Source organism: Oryzias latipes, chromosome 15 (assembly GCF_053564925.1).
Source record: "Oryzias latipes strain Hd-rR chromosome 15, Olatipes_Hd-rR_3.1".
Lineage (NCBI taxonomy): Eukaryota > Metazoa > Chordata > Actinopteri > Beloniformes > Adrianichthyidae > Oryzias > Oryzias latipes.
The window spans coordinates 27,023,080-27,041,107 of record NC_136251.1 but is presented as its reverse complement, the minus strand read 5'-3'; the positions used below and the strand labels follow the sequence as shown (position 1 = coordinate 27,041,107).

Sequence of the window (18,028 nt, the reverse complement as noted above, 5' to 3'; positions counted from 1 at the left end):
AAAAAACCGCAGTGAGCCATGAAAGAAATGAAATCAGTCAGATTATTTAACAGCATGTTAGTGAAACACTGAATGCACAGACAATGTGGGGCTTCGCTGAGTCCTAGACACACTCTGTTGTCCTCTTCTTATAAGCACCCAATATAACAGAAACGGCTCTACAAGCGAGGCAGCAGAGCAGGAAAGATGTAACACAATGAAATGCAATCTCACATGGAAGTTTCATACAAAAACTGTCCAACAATTAATTTAAAAGAGGAGCAGCAGGTCCGCACAGTGCCACAGCTTGTTGAGCCTTCTTGGTTGACTGGGAATCTAATAGCAGCGGACCTTCAGATTAATGTGGGCTGACAGTATTTCGGGAAACTCATCCATACGCGATCGTATTTATCATGGTTATACAAACAGGCCAGCCTATAATGTGTTTCAGGACTGCTGAATAAGCTGCCATAATAAGCATTTTGTGGAGCGATGACCATCCAGGCCTAATATTAGGAAAGATAAATCTGAAGGAAAACTCATCAACAACACGGAACATTTTGTTGGGCTTTTTTTCACATGGTTACTAAATTTAAAAGCAGAGATTGTAAACCAAATATGAACCGAAATCTGTTCTTCTTTAATTGAAATGAGTTTTAATTAGGCAGTATTTTGCAGTTTTGGGACAGTTTTTATACCCTTTTGTTTAAATTGTGAACTTTTTATTAAAGATGAAACATTTAAAACAGCAAATTTAGAACTATTTTTTAGACATAACATTTTTAACCAATCTACATTTTTCTCTTTTATGGAATTTTTTGAAAGTTGTTTTTATTTATTTATTTATTTATTTTAATTTATGACAACTTACCAAATATATTTTGTAGTTGTATTTTAGTTTTTGTGTAAGCTGCACTTGGCTCTTGGTGACAGATTGGTAGTTTTTACAGAACTGTAGAGAATATTTGCCTTTGGCTAACAAAAGTTTAAATTCACAGAGCAGAATACAGATATTTTAAAGACAATCAGGAGTGAGACAACAGTTTCATCTTTAAAAATGTAGCGCACATAGACCTCATTATTAATTTCTCAAGCAACTGGAAACTTTTTAATTAAAGAGTTACACCCACTTGGAACAAATTGTAAAATGTTGCTTGTGTCAAAAAATATTTTCATAAACTACATTGTAAAGCACATTAATCCTTTTTGTAGTATTTCTTGTTCATTTTTTTACAGAAAACAATTTAAGAAATAAATCATCTGACATAATTTTAAGGTAAACTTTTTTTCCATTATTAAAATCTGGGGGAAAAAACATGAAAATAAATGGTTTTGAAAGATTCTTCGCAGAGAACACGCTTTAAAAAAAACAGTAGGGAATAAACTCATTGTCATTTTGTTTTCAAATTTTCTTTGCACAAAAGGTTAGTAGAAAAATAGGCAAATCTAACTTTTTGGGGGATTTAAAAGTGAAGGCAATCTAGCAATCTTAAGGAAAGACACGGACATTTCTGCTATTATTTTTGACCACTAACTAATTATCTTGGTTTAATTTAGCTTTCTAACATTAATTATTCTACCATTAATTATTTTAATTAAAAAAAAAAAAACAGATTTTTCTGCTCACAGGGAAGTGGATAGGAACTTCACTATCCACAGATTGTACAGACGCTTAAAGTTCATAACGCACAATGTTTGGATCTTGGGATCAGGTGCATAGTCCATCATAAGGCACACTACCATCTGTTGCAGCCTCTGCCTCTAGGTCCTACTTTGATGCTCTTAGCTGAGAGTCTCCTGTTGATTGAAGCGTTTGCTTTGAAAATTAAGGGTTCAAAGCAGGCAGTTACCACAGTCGGAGGATGGAAATAGATAGACGTTCTTTATATTTCTGTGTTTCTCTTGCCATTTGTTTCTTTGAACTGCAGCTCCAATTAATGCCAAAATATGGTTCCTATTCTTCTATGAAACTCTTTGACCAGAACAGGCACACGCACAAAGCATCATGTCTGAATTTTTTTGTATGACTAACAGGGCTTTGACGGCCTTTTTCAATGTGTTCCAACGAGGTTTAACCCACTTCACTTGTTAGCTTTGCTCAGCTGTATGCATTTTACAGCAGGATTATAATTTTGCTGGAGAGTCATCTCTCTTGACACAGTTTGAATTGTTTGAAGTGGTTTTCAATGACATTACATTCAGTGCTTACTCTGTTAAGTAGATTTGCCTCAGTTCTCTTGCATCGTTGTTAAACAGCAGATTCAAAGCATTTATTTGAAAATAAGCATTATAAGGATGAGTGCAATAAATTATAGTTATATATGTATTTATTGTTTCATGGTAAACCATCCTTTCAAATGATCTGTTAAAATATCCTAATTTTATCAATGTACTGATTTACTCACCTCCGATGATATAACTGGCCAGGACACATTTGTAAAACCTTCCATTATGTCTAAATTATTATTTTTATTTGCCATGCAAAAAAAAAAATGTTGTCCATAATCTCTTACCATATTTACTCATGATTCTTTTAAGAGTTGTTTTAAATGAAGTGTTTAGCTGATTGGTGATCTAATGCCAAGACATCAATGCTTTAAAATGGCACACGCTCTAATTTCATGTATTGCACGTTTGGATTCTTTGGCAATGACACATGCATTTAAGCCTTTTTAATTCTAAAAATGTATCTTTAATTTATACAACACACATAACATCTTGAATGTCAATAAAAAAAAAAAAAACATGCCACTTTATTGGTAACTCGCCAAAAATAAACGTATAATGGATTTGCTCTCTATGTGTAAAAGAACGGTTAGAAAATTGACAACTGCAACCTGGAAGAGGTGATTTAATATGTCAAGCAAGCGCTTACACAATCAGGGATATTTAAAAATTACTAATTGCATAAAGACGTCATTTAGCTGACAGACTGCATGCTTCACAAACTGCACACTTTCTGTTCAAGCAACCACACAACAGCTGTTCTAATGCGGTGATTATTATATAGATAGTACTTGTATGTAAAATACAGTTGAAAAATGTATGAGCTTCAGTGTCACACGATCCAACAAACAAGTGCCTTTTATAACCTGCCACCTCTGCTTTTGTACAATGACAACTTTTAAAAAGAAGATGAGATTTATTTACAATAACAATAAACTAATATTTGTTTGCCTAAAACCAGGCAAACCTTTTTGATTTCTACAAAGAATAATACTTAGCTTCCTATTGCCACTAGTTTTACTTGCTTCAACAGAAGTAGGGTACGCATGTGTAGCACAGAGACCATTGCCGTTTTCTTCAAGCTAAGCAAGTGGGAACTATGTCATTAAAAAATGATCCACAGATTTTCACAACCAAGACTCAGATCTTCAACCAAGAGTCAAAGTCAAATTTTGGTTTAATACTTCGGGGGCAACTGATTACGGTTACTGTAATTCAATGACTTTTGCCAGTAACAGGCGAACGTAAGGAAATTAGTTCAGATTTTGGTGATTTATTAAAATTACTGGAAACCCTCGTTATTTGGGTTTTGCAGACTTTGACATTTTCTCTCAGTTAAATGAACCAAAACGGAGGATAAAGAAAAGCAAAAACAGAGTGATTGGAGCATCTGCACGCATGCAAGCGCAGAGTTGGGGATTGGTCAAAGTACAAACATGCCCTCATTGCTGCTGTCACTTTGCTTTCCAAATTGGCTAACAGAGGAGACAAAAAGAGATGCTGCAAGGAGTCTTCCCATCCTCGACGAGCAGCAGGTGAGTAGCAGAGCAGAGACCCACCCCGTGTACTGCTGTGTCAACTCTGAAGCTGCTCTTTGGTGTGAAAGACAAGAGCCTTTTTCTATATTAAGTCCCCCTTTCTTAATTTATTTTTCTCTCTAAGCTGCACGTGACTGCGTCTCTGGTCAATATATGTTGGTGCTTAATGCGCTCTGCGGGGGGGGGGGGAGGGGGGGTAGTTCAGTATACTTGCAGCAGCGCAGAATTGTGCACAAACGATAGACGTAGGGAGAGAGACAGGTGCAACTCATTGTAACGGAAAATCTATAGCAGCGAAAATGAACATGGGCGCATTAAATAGTTCTTTGTGTTTTTAAAATAGTGGCTTAATTTCAGAATAGAGAGATATGAGTTTAGGCTTAACAGGTTAATCTCGTGGCATAGACCACATGTGTTCTAACTTATTTTTGTGTCATTTTTTTATACTGTTGTGTAAATTTTAATCAAATCAGGTTATGATCGAGTCAAAGTTCAATTGGTTTAGCGTTTCAATGCTAAATGGACGTGCGTTTTGTTCATCGAGCCCAAACCCGGTCTTAAAAATGTTATTAGAGGCATGTGGGCATGAGAGTTATGAATGCGGAAGCCTGGAAAACATTTTGATAGACTTTTCATGGGAAATGGTCACTTGAACGTGCGTTGCAGAGGCCAGTGTCAGCATCTCGTCAAGGTCTCCAGTCCCCGAGTGTCTCTGGGAGCAGCTGTGCTCACATTTAGGGGTTGCACCCTTCAAAGTGCAAAAGCACTCCAGTCTAAAAACAGTAAGCTTTTATAGACCACAAAAAAAAGAGTTGAATTGTTATGTAAATGTTACCCATTGGAGGCTTTCTTTGCAAAGCTTTTATTTTCTTTTTTTTTGTGCCAGGACCTTTTTTTTTGGGGGGGGGGGGGTTGAAGGGTGCACTTATATTTCTAATGTGTTCCTTGAAAACTAAACTTGGACATAGTTGGGGATTGATTGGTTTCTATACAAAAGAGATGGCGACAAAACACCAGGATCTTTATTAAATGGGATTAAAAAAAAAAAAGTTGAAAGGGTGAACTTCAGATGGGGCTTTTGAAAATAATGATAGCAACGAACCTCACATCTCACACTGTGAGATCCATATTCTTTTGAGTGAAATATTACCTTGAATCCAGTTAAGTTAAAGCTTTTAAAAAGGTTGCCACCATTTCACAGCACAGCATAAAAAACTGACTTGATCATTGTATCTTCATCGCTCCGGCTTCTACCTGATATTTGTGGGGGTTCTAATAGGAAAAATCAATGCTGTGACAAATTCTTTTCACACAACAATAATGCACACTGCTGTTTGCCTCAGCATGTCTTAATCTCCACTCCAGTGTTGGAGCTTTATTTTGTTCTTTTACTTCCACTGGCTGATGGCACCGTATGTGAATCCTACGTGGTGGAAATGTCAGATTTAATCAAAATTCTTTTTGCTGCTTTCTTTCTGCAGAATTTGGGGGAGTTCAGAAGGACAGGCATGGACTCTGTTAGGTAGAGACACGGTGGATGGGATATTTTATTTTTTGACAAATCGTCTCCCTTGAACATTGCACAACAGCTTGTGTGGTTCCCTAAAATGTCTAAAGCCCTAATGAAGTTTACAACAATCCTGATAATGTTACTGTTTTTTGGTTTTGTTTTACTGGTAAAGTAATGTGATTCACCTATCTCTCAAGAATCCTACACACCCTCTTGTAATCAGTCAATCCTTTCAGCCTTACAGATCATTAGATACATATTCAGTTGGACGAATATGCCAGGCTGCATTCTTGTGCAATTGTCTGCTGGTGCTACAAAGTCGTTTTGGTCCTTAATACAAGAAGTTACACGTGGACTCGTCTTGCTAAAAACCTGTCCAGCATCTGATCAAACAGATAGGAAATTATTGGCTTCCTGTATTGGACAAATTTTACTGTAATGTAATGTAATTCGCACATTAAATTTGCGTCGGCCGGCTTTATTTGAGTGTGCTGCAAATTCGCTGCGCGATGCACGTGGGAGGAGCTACCGCCAAATGTTTTCAGCCTGATCAGTACTTGGAGCAGTGTCTGTGTATATCTCATTCACAATGCATGGATGACACGGATGATGTTGAGAGATCAAGTATCTTTATTTTGAAGAGCTCTACAAAAGCTTTGTTAAGCACGTCTTCATGTCTGGGCTCATGAGATCATTCAAAGGTTCTCCCAGTGCAGTGAGGTTCACCTCTGCAGCTGGGACCGGGTCTGAATAAAATAAGAGGAATTTTTTATTATCGCCATGAAGTTCCGGACGAGAACAATTCGATTCTCCCCCATGTTGGTTTTCGGCTTCACCAGCTGATCGCATCATTGAACAAGTCATGTGCCCAAAGCCGAGTACCAGGTTGGTTGACGTGACGCATTTTCTTCGTCAAAGTTCCGACCTTTGAACTTTAGACAAAACATGCCGCTGAAATCACGATGCTGCCCCTCACTCTCAAGTTGAGCTGCAGGACCTCTGATTGCGTCTTGACATTGACTTAACATTTAAACTGGACGCCTCTACTGTGCGAATTGCATTAGGTATGAACGCAGCTTTACAATAGGCCTTCTAAATCTTTGGACACACATGGTGTATATCTGTGTACATTTGTATGAACTCCTTTTTGTATTTAAAGCTGAACTTTTTTATATGAATTATATTTGCATACATTTCTTTTTTGGACCAGACTGAAAAGAGAAGGAGTGGGACATTAAAGATGGGGAATAAGGGTTAAAAAAAAGGGGGGGGGGGGTAAAAATAAAAGAGACAACAAATTGCTTGCAGTTTATCATTATTACTGTCAAATGTAGATGTTTCTCACAAGGATTGGGTCTTATCTTGTGTTTCCTAAAGACTGAGAGTTCAAACCTGTCAAGTTTGGTAATATTAAAATACTTAATGGTTCACATGGAGTGTCTGCAGAAAATCTTCAAAGGCTCACGAAAAACGTGAACTCTGCACTGACCGGAATTAAACCTCCAACCGTGTGAAGCTTTAAAAGTATTCATGAATAGTTAATTTACTTTAAGAGGCATTAATTCATAAGAAATGACTGACTTCATTTAAAAGATGACGCAAATGATCAAACTGCCACAGAAGTAAGATTGTTTTTCTCTTTATCAGAGCTAATTTAGCAGTAAAGGAAGTACTTGAATTACATAATAATGATGGACTAACTAATAGTTACTTTTACTTAAGTGTCTAGGAGCATTTCTTAAAAATACATTTCTTTGTAGCGTTTCATATATAAAGAAGTATGAGAATGCTGCAGTCACCAGTCAGAGCAGCTTCTAAAGCTGATACCTGACTGCTGGTGACTCACCCGTCGTGCCATCGTAGATTCTTGAGGAAGTGCGTTTTAGCATGTTTGAAGAAAGACTGTCGAGCTATTTCAAAAAAGCGCATTTGACCTTCAAGAAAATGATGCTCACAAAATCCAGATCTAAAGGTCCCCAAGCTCCATGCAGATCCACACGTCACAAGACATTTTGATGCTGAAGAATTGTTTCATAGTTAAATGAAATGGAAAAAAACAAATATGACAATGAGGGAAAAAAAAAACAACACAAAGCATCCTCTAAAGAAGTAAATGTTTGAATCATTGTAAAAGCTTCACAAATAATCACAACACATTCTTGACATTGGTTAACACAAACAACACATTTCCTCCCAAATATACAGCAAAGGTGCAAAACATTGATATTCAAGAATCTGCGGCTAACACTACCTGGACAAGGGGCAGTGTTATTGCAAACCCTTGATTCTCTTAAAGGGCCGCTGCAGTGCGTTCCGTATGGTGAGACACATGTTCTTGTTCGCACCTGCGACCCTTGACCGCATGTTACGGAGCATGAGCTCCACTGGGACCACTCCTCTGCACCTGTTTCACCTGTGTGGGAGAAGGGTGACACTAGTTAAATGCAGCACTATGGTCCTGCAGCTTGGCTCACAGGGCAGGGTGGACGGGGAAAAGTGGGCAGGGCTGAGTCAAGTGGGGTGGGGCCATCATGAATCACTCAGGGGGAAGACTGGAGTCTTGACGGTTTCCTTAAACACTACTAATCAGTCGATGCTGCCTTTTTGTGATCTTTCATAAATGTGCTTTTGACACCTTAATCTGTTCATTTTTGTTTCATGTGCATCTTAACTCCATCCATGGATCATCGATAATGTTGGACATGTGTGCAAACAAATGAGATTTTTGAGATACAATTTCAAAGATCACAGAAGACATAGCATCAGACATCAGACTGAAATCTGTTTCTTTACACTTCATTTAAAACAAAGCATGCTTTTCAGCAAAAACAAAAGGTGAGGAAAATCAGGATAATTAAATCAAAATTTTACGTGAGCATGGGGGCATGCAAGATAAGCTTGGAAAATTAAAATGAAGTTCAATGAGTGTTAGTTCAGAAATAGGTCAAATGTTGATCCCTTTGCACTGCACAGAATGATCTCATGTTCTATGCAACATTACGGCAAAGTCTGTGTTAACTTCAAATCATTTTTTTTGTTTTTAAGGCCATATTTTTGAAAAAAGCCAAACCTTTTTTTTTTTTGTTAATCAGAGCTTTTGTGAATAAGGAATGGCCCAAATTGCCATTGGGTCATCAGTTAAAAAAATTCAATATTAATATGCCCAAAAGGAAACATAACAGGTCGTGTTTAAGCCACCGACTGAAGATAAACTCTAGACTACATGAAAAATTTAGCTGATAGATGCCTTATTTATTTACCTCTGCATGCAGAATTAACATTACTCATTAATTATCCTCAGAATTTGTTATCCCATAAATGAAGGACCATAGCTGCTGTTCTTCTGATGTGTTTTAAACTAATCAAACCAAAGTAGATGAATAAAACATAGAGTACTTCAGTTTTCATAAAGTTAAAAAAAGGAGTGCCTAAAAATATTTATCTTTATACAATAAGATAAATCATTTCATAAAGAAGTGAAAATGATTTCAGTTGCAGCTCCGAATACATTTATGTCTTTGTAGATTCTGAAAAAAACATTTCAAACTAAAAATAAGTAATTTAGGGGATGCTTTGTGCCAAATAGTGATCCTCACTCTAATTTTCATTTTGGAGATCGTAAAAAGACTGAAAGGTGGATCAATTGGTTTAATGAGGCAGTACAGGCAGCATAAACTGTGTGAGAATGAGAAACACAAAGCAGCTTAACAGGCAAACGTTTGGTAAATGAAGAGGGGAAATGCCTTTGGAAACAGTACTGGCATTCATGTGTATTAGTAATGGTATGACTGCATGTAAAGTGTGGATGATGTCAAAAATTGTGATTAAGGGAAATGAGTTTAAAAACAATGGCAGCACTGTAAATGGAACAACATGGAAAAAAAAATACCCCAAATGAAAAAAAAGAAAAAGAAAACAAAAAAAAGAAATAAACATGGCTATATATACCCACCCACTGAAAAAATATGCAGTTTCTGCTTTTTTGTTTCTTCCTAAAACTCTTTACTCAACTACAAACCAATGAATGTTTCACATTTTAGGGTTTTTAATTAAAAATACTGGATGCTGAATAAGGCTCTGATGAATTTAGATGATTTCGATGTTTAAGAGCCTTATTGATGAAAAAGCAGCACAATCTTTTTAGTTTAGTTTGTGCAAAGTATGTGTTTTACATTTAGCCAATGGGATGGGGTTTAACCAAATCCCCGTTTTATCACATTTTAGAGAGGGAATCACTAACTACAATCAGCCCTGGTATTTAATTAATGTCCTTTAGTGGTTATTCCATTTTTCAGTTAGTATGTGAGACTAGAGCCTAAATGCACACAAATCTAATTAGGCTTAAGTGCATAAATGTTGATAGAAAAATGAGAAATTTAGTCTCCCGTCTCAAATATAGCAGAAAGGATGAGTAAGAAAAATAAGAATGTAAAACAGTTCCACTTAAAAAAGTGCAGTACAAGAGAGAGCATGCATGATGAAATTAATTTTAGTAAAAAAAAAAAAGGGAAAAAAAAGAGATAACTATTATATTACCAGTTTGTGCCATAAATTTAGCAGATTCAGCTTGCTCCTGCAGGGCCTTTGTGTCATGAACTGATCTTGGCCGCTGACTTTTTACTGTATGCTCTCCGATCATTCCATATTCTATGGGACAAAATAGAGGTTCATATGAAAGCTAGGCTTAAACATGATCTTAATAAATACAAACGCTTATTACATTCTGTTTTCAGTATGTTTGAAGCAATTGCAGTACATGGCTAGAAACAAAGACCACACAAGTTTAGTTTTTAATTTCTCCTTCTCATTAAAGCATAGAACAATGCAACGAATTTTTAGGGTGAGTTGGAAGTATTAATTGAGCTTGAAAGCACAGCGTAGACACATAGCAAACATGCAAAATAATTTCACATTTGTATTTAAGACTCTAACACCAGCTCCCTTCCTCCCACCCTCTTGCACACCCAGAAAATAAAAATAAAATAAATAAAAGTAAAAATGTGTAAGCCATCAGAAAGCCACAGAGGAGGGGGGTCATGGACAGAACATGCTATTGATCCACAGTTTTCTTGACAAATGGTCTTTTTTTTTTCTTTGGTCAATGCTTACTTGGGTGACCAAATCCAAGCTCTTAACAACCTTTTTTTTCTTTTTTAAATGTATTCTGAGCTGGATACGTTGAAGTGCATGCTCGCTTTGTTTCCCATATGGGAACAAAGACAAAAAAATGAGTGCAGTGTTGCGACACTGAGAAAAGTGATGCTAGAAAGAATGCTTTTAGAATTTGCATCAGCTGTTTGAAGCAAATCTATACACTCTAAACATTTTTCAACCTAAATAGCTTATGCAAATTATGATTTTGATTCTGTTGTGATGTTAACTAGCATTACTTTTGGCAGTGTGTCTAATGAGGTGTTTTTTTTTTTTGTTTGCAAATTGGCAATGCAGATGATGCATCAGCAACAGTTTCAAACAGAACTTATGTTAGTAAAATTGACAGCATGATGATAGGGATGTATATCATCATTTCTACTCCATTTTACAGCTTCAGACATTTGGAAGCTGGAAACCCACAACAACCTCATGGGCTGTGAGGCAGAAGATACAAAATATGTCATCTGATGTCTTTTCTATGTAAAAGCTCGACATCTTGGGATGTTCTAACTGCTCTAAAGACTATTTTTTTTGGCAGATTTATAACAACAAACCCGTTCTGCGCTGTTGGATTTAAAAAAAATATAGAAAGGATCACAAAAAAATTATTTCAGGTACAATTATAAATCCTTCAAGATATAACTTCAGGAATAACTTCTGGGTTTCCATAAAAGTATCTCTAAATAGTTAAATTAAAGGACATAAAGAAGCCAAGTAAAAGCAAGTATTGTTTTGCAGACATTTAGATCTCGATTGGAATGTTAAGGCTTATTCGTTTGCAAAGTAAAAGACCTCAAAGTGTTTCCAAATATATTTCTCTAGAACCAAGCGGAGATCCCTGTAAGAGCTCTCTGTCAAACAAAGGTGGGGAAAGAACACTAATAGTTGGACAAACCGCATGTTCTCAGTCTAATAGTCATTCCTGTCACGCTAACTAATACAAATTTGGTGACTCATTGTCTCGTGTCGCTTTTCATGCTCCATCCCATGGTTTCTGGAATCCTTATGGCATTATTGTTTTAGCAAAAATGAAATCACTGTCTGATTTTCTCAGCATGAACATTTTAACCAGAGTGTAAAATTATGAAATACCTTTTCTTGAATTAATTTTTACAAATAAAAATGACTGAGACCCCGATTAAAACTTGACTAAGTGGAAGGGTGAAAAGAATATAGACATGTTTCTTCCTCGAGGGGCAATGTGTCAGTTCTGCATTTTCTTAGTGTGAAGAGTCAACACATTCTCACCTCTGGCTTGTCTCGTATCGATGCCGGGTCATAAGCCCTGGGGTGTCACATGTTAATGCAGCTCTTTGATACTGTTTTTTTTGCAGATACTATTGCTTATCTGGTGTTTGCACGGTGAAGACAGTTAAGGTCTAGCAGCACCTGAATATTAAAAGCAAAGATCAAGCCAAAGGTCTTCCTGCTTTTGCTCAAGTGCAAGGACACAAGAAGGAACATCTATTGGGTCATCTCCCTTGCTTATTTGCTTAGATTTAAACACAATATTTTTACAGTTAGAGCATCCCTGCTACAGCAGATAAATGAAGGATAGCATATTTGCTCACGTACGTTTAGAAGACAACTAAAAAGATGTGGAGTGAAATAAACTTCATAATTAGAAATGATGTAAGTTTTACCCTAAAAAGGAGGAAAATTAAGAATGTAGGCAAAAAACGCATTTAAAGATGGCATTGGTTAAGTCTTCTTTCTTTTTGCACCCTTTACAATCCTTAGACCATCTTCAATGTCTGCATTCTGCCTATAATTATGTTGTTAGACCTTTTTCTGTGTAGGACCTGCTGCACTTGGACAAAGGGAGAAGAAGCCAACATCCAGTTGAGTTGGAGACTATTTGGTAGTTTGAAAATTTAAGTCGAGATTTGTGATTGTCCAGATTCAAAGAAGGTGAAATCATTTGGAAGTAGTTTTATTTTTGTTAAGCAAACCGTGAGTCAGCAAAATGCTAGGCATGGTGTTTGATTACAAAAAACAATATATCATTCTGTTCTATTATACCGAATCCGAAATTGACCACACACCATGCCAAGTCAGCTGTGGTTGCATTTTTTATTATCCTTTTTAAACAGTAATCAACAAGACTGGCCGCAGACAATTATCGATCATCATGTAGTTTTTCTGTAATTATGTATCCCTTCAAATCATTGATTACTTCATTACATTAGCCCCGCAGTGACTCTCGGCTTATCTTTTCTTTCCCCTCATCTTGTTATGATGAAGTGTGTAACAAAAGCCCAGAATGTCATTAAGCATGGAGTCAGTGTGATGTTTAGAAGATACAAATTAGGCACAACATGTCCTTGTGACTCAAACATTTACTCATTTTTAAATATGTGTCACATAATTGTGGATTCATCATATCCCAGCCAACCTTTGAGTGATTACGTCCACATCGCTTTGGACACATGAGGCTGTTGCAGAAGCTCTATCCGTTTGTGTTGTGCGCATATTAAGTGGCTAATTCAGAGCGTGAGACGTTTCGTTTTTAGCTTCAAGAGACTGGAGGCTCTTTTGATGCCACAAATGTTCACTCCCAACATTGTTTTCCGAAAAGGCTGAAGTCAAATGGTAGAGAACACCATGTCAAAACATAACACCATTAAGGTGCTGAGCAACGCGGGCGGCTCAGCTGAAAACCTGGGATTGTATTCAAGCCTGTGGCAAAATAATGTTAAGCGTGTGAGACAAACCAGCATTTTAATAAATGGAGAGGTAAGCTGTTGCCATTTGTCAAAGAAAGCCAACACAATGCGTCTTCAGAATATTACAAGGCAGAAAATGCAGCAGGGATGATGAATTTAGGGAATCATTATTAGATACATTTGTACTTCTTTTGGCCAGTATTCAGAACTTTGAGATGACTCGCCCCAGAGAAAATTGGGTTTAAAATTTATGAGGTGGCTGTCATTCAGTCAGCACTAAAGAGGAAACTTATTATTGATATCCATCAACTGTCATGACTCAACAACACAGGAGAGACAGTGCCATTCAGAGAAATGGATCACTGAGATTTCATTTCTTTAGTAGAAGATGTGATTTATTGACTCTGCTTTGTTTGCATGTAACCTCACTGCCATGCATCACGTTACATTTTCACAGCCAGGGTGTCCATTTAATAGGGCTGGTTAAACCTTTCCACATTTCAGATGGAAGATTTGTGGAATAGATTTGCCTAAAAGAGCAACCATGCCCTGTAAAAAACAAAAACAAAGAAAATCTGTTTTAAAAGATAGAAAATCTTATTTGAAATAAAATTTCAAAGAAACTACAAGACCTTGGCCAGGGTAATAAAATGCTGGCAATATAAAATACTTCCAGAAAAAAAAAAAAGCCAATATCAGGACATTTAAGTATGATTTTTTTTTTTTTTTTTAGTTCTTAATCACTGCAAATCTAGTCTCATGGCCTTTTTCACAAACCAAAAAATGAGTTCAATCTAGATTAAGGTCATCAGTTTTATAATATGCAGTCCAATTGTATATAATAAGAGAGGTCTGTAAAAATAGATTTGACATATTTTTCTTTGAACAATCTAGAGACACAAATCAAGAACAGACTTTATTAGCCTGTTTATTAGATATTTTTAAAACCTCTCAACCTTTCAATAAAAATGTTTCCTCTTGGATTGGATTCTAACCTTCTACCAAACTGTCCTTGTTTTTTTATTTTTTATTTTTGTATTTTAGTTGGGCTAATTTTTAAAGACTGTCTAATTCCAAGTCTGTCGTCTTTTTTAGTTTTTATGGTTATGTAAGTGGAAACTGGGAAAAAGGTTAAATAAAATGTGTTCAATCTTGCTGACTAACAAATTGAACTAAGAGAGGCTTGGTAGGAAACACGACATGCTGTTTGCATTAATAATAACTCAAAAACTACAACAGTGCAATTTATCTGATGCATGGTGATGAGCATATTTGATGAGAAGCTTATTTTGCAAAAAAATAAACATCCTGGTGAAAAATATAATTCTATCTTTTAGTGTTAATTGAATAGAAATAGTTGTTTTTTGCATAAAATATCTAAAAATATGAATATGATGTTAAATCTTTGAGATTTTTGTTAGATTTATTTCATTCATGTTTACTGCTGTCGCAGAATAAAAAAAAAAAAAAAAAAAACAATCTCAGGAAGGAAAATTAATCAATTTCCTCTACTCAAAAACCACTCACAAAAGCACAGGGAAATCATTTGATAACTTCCCCTCTTCTCTTGCCTGTTTTACAATTTTAGAAGATCCTAATTTGCAAAGGGGAAAAGCAGAATTAGCACTCGATTCAGCTCTTGACATTGTGTGGATTCAAACGTGTAATTACTTCCAGTAGAAATGGAAAAAAAGGAAGAAGAAAAAAAAAAACTACAAGATACTTTACTCCTGCCACACTGTGCCATCAGTTTAACAAAGCAGCCATTTTTACCAGCTTCCCAGAGATCATCAACAGATCAGGTGAGTAATAAAGAGATGGGAATTGGGATCAGGGTTTTTTAATGAAAAAAAAAAAAAGCTTTGTCTTTATTTTAAGCAGATGGAATGGCGTCTCTCTCGAGTCGAGCTGCTTATAAGTTGATCTTTTCTTGAGATACGCCTGGTCGTTCTAAAAGGAATGGGAAATAAAGCGTCTTATTCCACTAAGCATGAAATATGTCTGGCCACTCTGAAAAGGGGAAAAAGAAAATAACTCTTTTATTCCAATGAGCTTTGGAAACCGATCTGCAGGAGTCCATCTGTTAGCAAAGCTCAGAACCACATGGAGAAACAGAAATAGCCATGGCACTAGCAGAGCAACTGAAACAATAAAAAACTCTTTAGTTGAAAAATCGCCTCAGAAGAATGGATAGAAGATTAAAAAAAACATTGTCTGCCTAAAGACCCACTTTAATCAAAATTGTGTTATTGGTGGCTTTTATGATGTTGTTGAGGCATTTTTATGAAGATGAAGGACATAAATTAAGAAGAATTAAGCTTGTATTTTTATTTCTGACTTTTTTTTTTTTGAAATTGTAGTAAATTTGAAGCAGAAAAAAAAATGAAAAAAAATCTATTTGTAACATTGAAAATACGCTGGGTGGGCCACAAGCAGCCTCCTCCAAGCTATCATCAGCAAAGGTGAGGGGTATGAGGACTTGGGTTGCTCAGTGCTAACAAGTCAGAGGCAAATTTCTAATGAACAACTGTCGCTATGCAGAAACTATCTCCTAGAAAACGATGATTTTTGGCTATAAAAAAAGACTGTAGATTTAGTTGCTGTAGCCTATGATCCTAAACAGACAAGAAAGGACCAATGAATATGAGTAGGTTCTGGAGCCACATGTGACTCTTTCATTTCTCCATTGTGGCTCATTGGCTTTGAAGAATAAATCTTACAATCTGAAGAAATTTTTTAGTTGCTTAGTTTTAGCTAGTAGAGTCTTAAAGTTTAGATTTTTAACATCTCGGATAACTGAGCAAAATGATGGCAAAAGGTTTAATCTACTGTCAAAGTGATTAATTATTCAAATACATTTAAAGGACATGCAATAATTGCTGTTCAGAGTCAAATACCTATACATTTGCGTTTTCACTTATAGATTTGAAAAAAAGATTTTTCATAGTTTTTTTAATGTCTGGTAATAAAATAAGAAAAAGGAGGTTTTAAAGTCATCGTGATTAAAAATAAATAAATTATTGTCTTGCATTTTTTATTTATCTTATTTGACACCGGGTGTATTTTATTTTGAAAGGAACTTGTATGTGCAACTAATGAAATAAAACAACTGTTTTATATATTAAAGGCCATGTTACACAGCCACTACGTACATTATGCACATTTTCCACTTTTGTCATTTTGGTCTTTCGTGACACATGCGCGATAAACATAATTCATAAGTGTTTCTTCCGTTAGACATTCGTTGGTTGGTTGAGAATTACGTAGTTTATGTGTATTTTATTTAGTTTATACTCAGTTATAAGCATGGCAATAATCACGCACGTGATACATCTGTGAAGATTTCATGTAAAGACCACAACTTTTCTCACTTCTCCATATATTCTCAAGCGCAAAATGTACGAAGTGGCTGTGTGACATCGGCTTGAGACAACACTGTTATAATTCAATTATTGTAAATATTTAAAAGCAACATTTTATAAATCAATGGATTAATGGCCACAGAAACATAAACAAAGTACATTTTTACAAACGGTGAGGTGGCTTTGTAGCTATCACTGGGTTTGTTCTGTAAAAAACTGTACTAAATGGCTCTTTTATTATTAAAGGTTGCAAACCACCAATCTATACTGCAGGACTGAACATCTGCTCAATCCACTACCAATTGTAATTGTGGTGAAGCTCATCAAATTCTGTAGAAAATGATGTGTTCACATTCAGAGCCAGTATTAAATAGATGTAGAGTTTTGGCATTTGTCCTAAATCTTTGATGCTTTAAACAAAGTCTTGGTTAGATCAAGACAAGAGCGAATGAAGATTTCCTAGATCTGTAACCCCTGTTATCTAAGAGGCTTTGATCCACTGTATGTGCTGAATTGAAAGCTTCGACTGACAGAGATCACGCCTACCGCTAAGAATCTAGTAGAAGACATTTAATTTCCAGGTTCCTCTTCACTGCATGGACACGTTCCATGTGTAATTTTATTGAAAGGCAGTAAAAGCCAACCCCATGTCCAATGACTGATGTGTCTAACCTTGCATGAAATGAGCCTTTACTCAGAAGTCCCTATGAGTAGCTTCTATCAGGGGTGCTTCACTTACTGCCCTGCGTGCAATTCTGACTGACTGGCACAAATGCAGGTTTTCATGAGAGGCACTCCATTGTCGCTGCACTTTAAAAAGTGTAAGTCCCTGAAATAGAGACAACGACTCAAACACACAAGGAAGAGGAATAGCTCCCTTACCTCCACTTGTCTGTGATCCATTACTCAACAGTTAGAGCTAAGTCACTGCAACTGAAACATGTTGGTCAATTTGCGTCTACAGTTTCTTTATGTTTGGCTTCTTTAAGGTTCATTTTCACTTTATGCTTTTATTTATTTATATGTTCAAGTCATGAATTAAAGTAGAAAACTACGTCAAACCATGAGAAAGCCATTATGAGAGTAATTTTAATGGCTTAGTAAATTTTGGGTTGTAAAAACAGAACATTTTCACCTGGTAGTATAGCACCCAAGCTTAAATATGAGGAAAATATTCCATTTTGTTTCTATTTTTGGCAGATTTTCTACTAATAAAGGACACATTATTTTAATTGACAGTGGTAGAAATATATAAATAAAGGAAAATAAAACAAATTAAAGACAAAATAAAAGGATTAATTGTTCTGTATGACCATTGGACATCTAAATACTGACATAAATGACATATTGAAGTGAAGCCTTTTCTCTTTGATTTATCCAAACACATTAAGGGCTACAACAAGAAAAGCACTTGTACTCAAAAAAAGACATAATAACAAAAGAAACATAGCAATGACTGACAACATGATGATAACAGAATGAGGATGATAACACTATTTCCACTTCTTAAGGAGATTCAAAATGTTCCTCAGCCTTGCCATTTAGGCGGTACTTAGAAATCAGCGATGATGTCCTCAACGTATCTCTTTACTG

The 18,028-nt window shown here is 35.9% G+C and overlaps 1 protein-coding gene across 14 annotated transcripts in view; it reads right to left on the bottom strand.

Annotated features, from left to right (window-relative positions):
- The window catches only part of adgrb3 (adhesion G protein-coupled receptor B3), a 111,012-nt gene that overhangs the window by 53,836 nt on the left and 39,148 nt on the right, over positions 1-18,028 (bottom strand). For 9 of the 14 annotated variants that reach the window (XM_078932376.1, XM_078932375.1, XM_078932377.1 and 6 more), the window contains 2 exons: positions 9,790-9,900; positions 7,505-7,666 (listed from right to left, as the gene is read on the bottom strand). The exons of the other annotated variants lie outside the window; for them this stretch is intronic. In XM_078932376.1, coding sequence (XP_078788502.1) covers positions 7,505-7,666; positions 9,790-9,900 — 273 coding nt within the window. The remainder of the gene's footprint in view (positions 1-7,504; positions 7,667-9,789; positions 9,901-18,028) is intronic. 14 annotated transcript variants of the gene reach the window in all.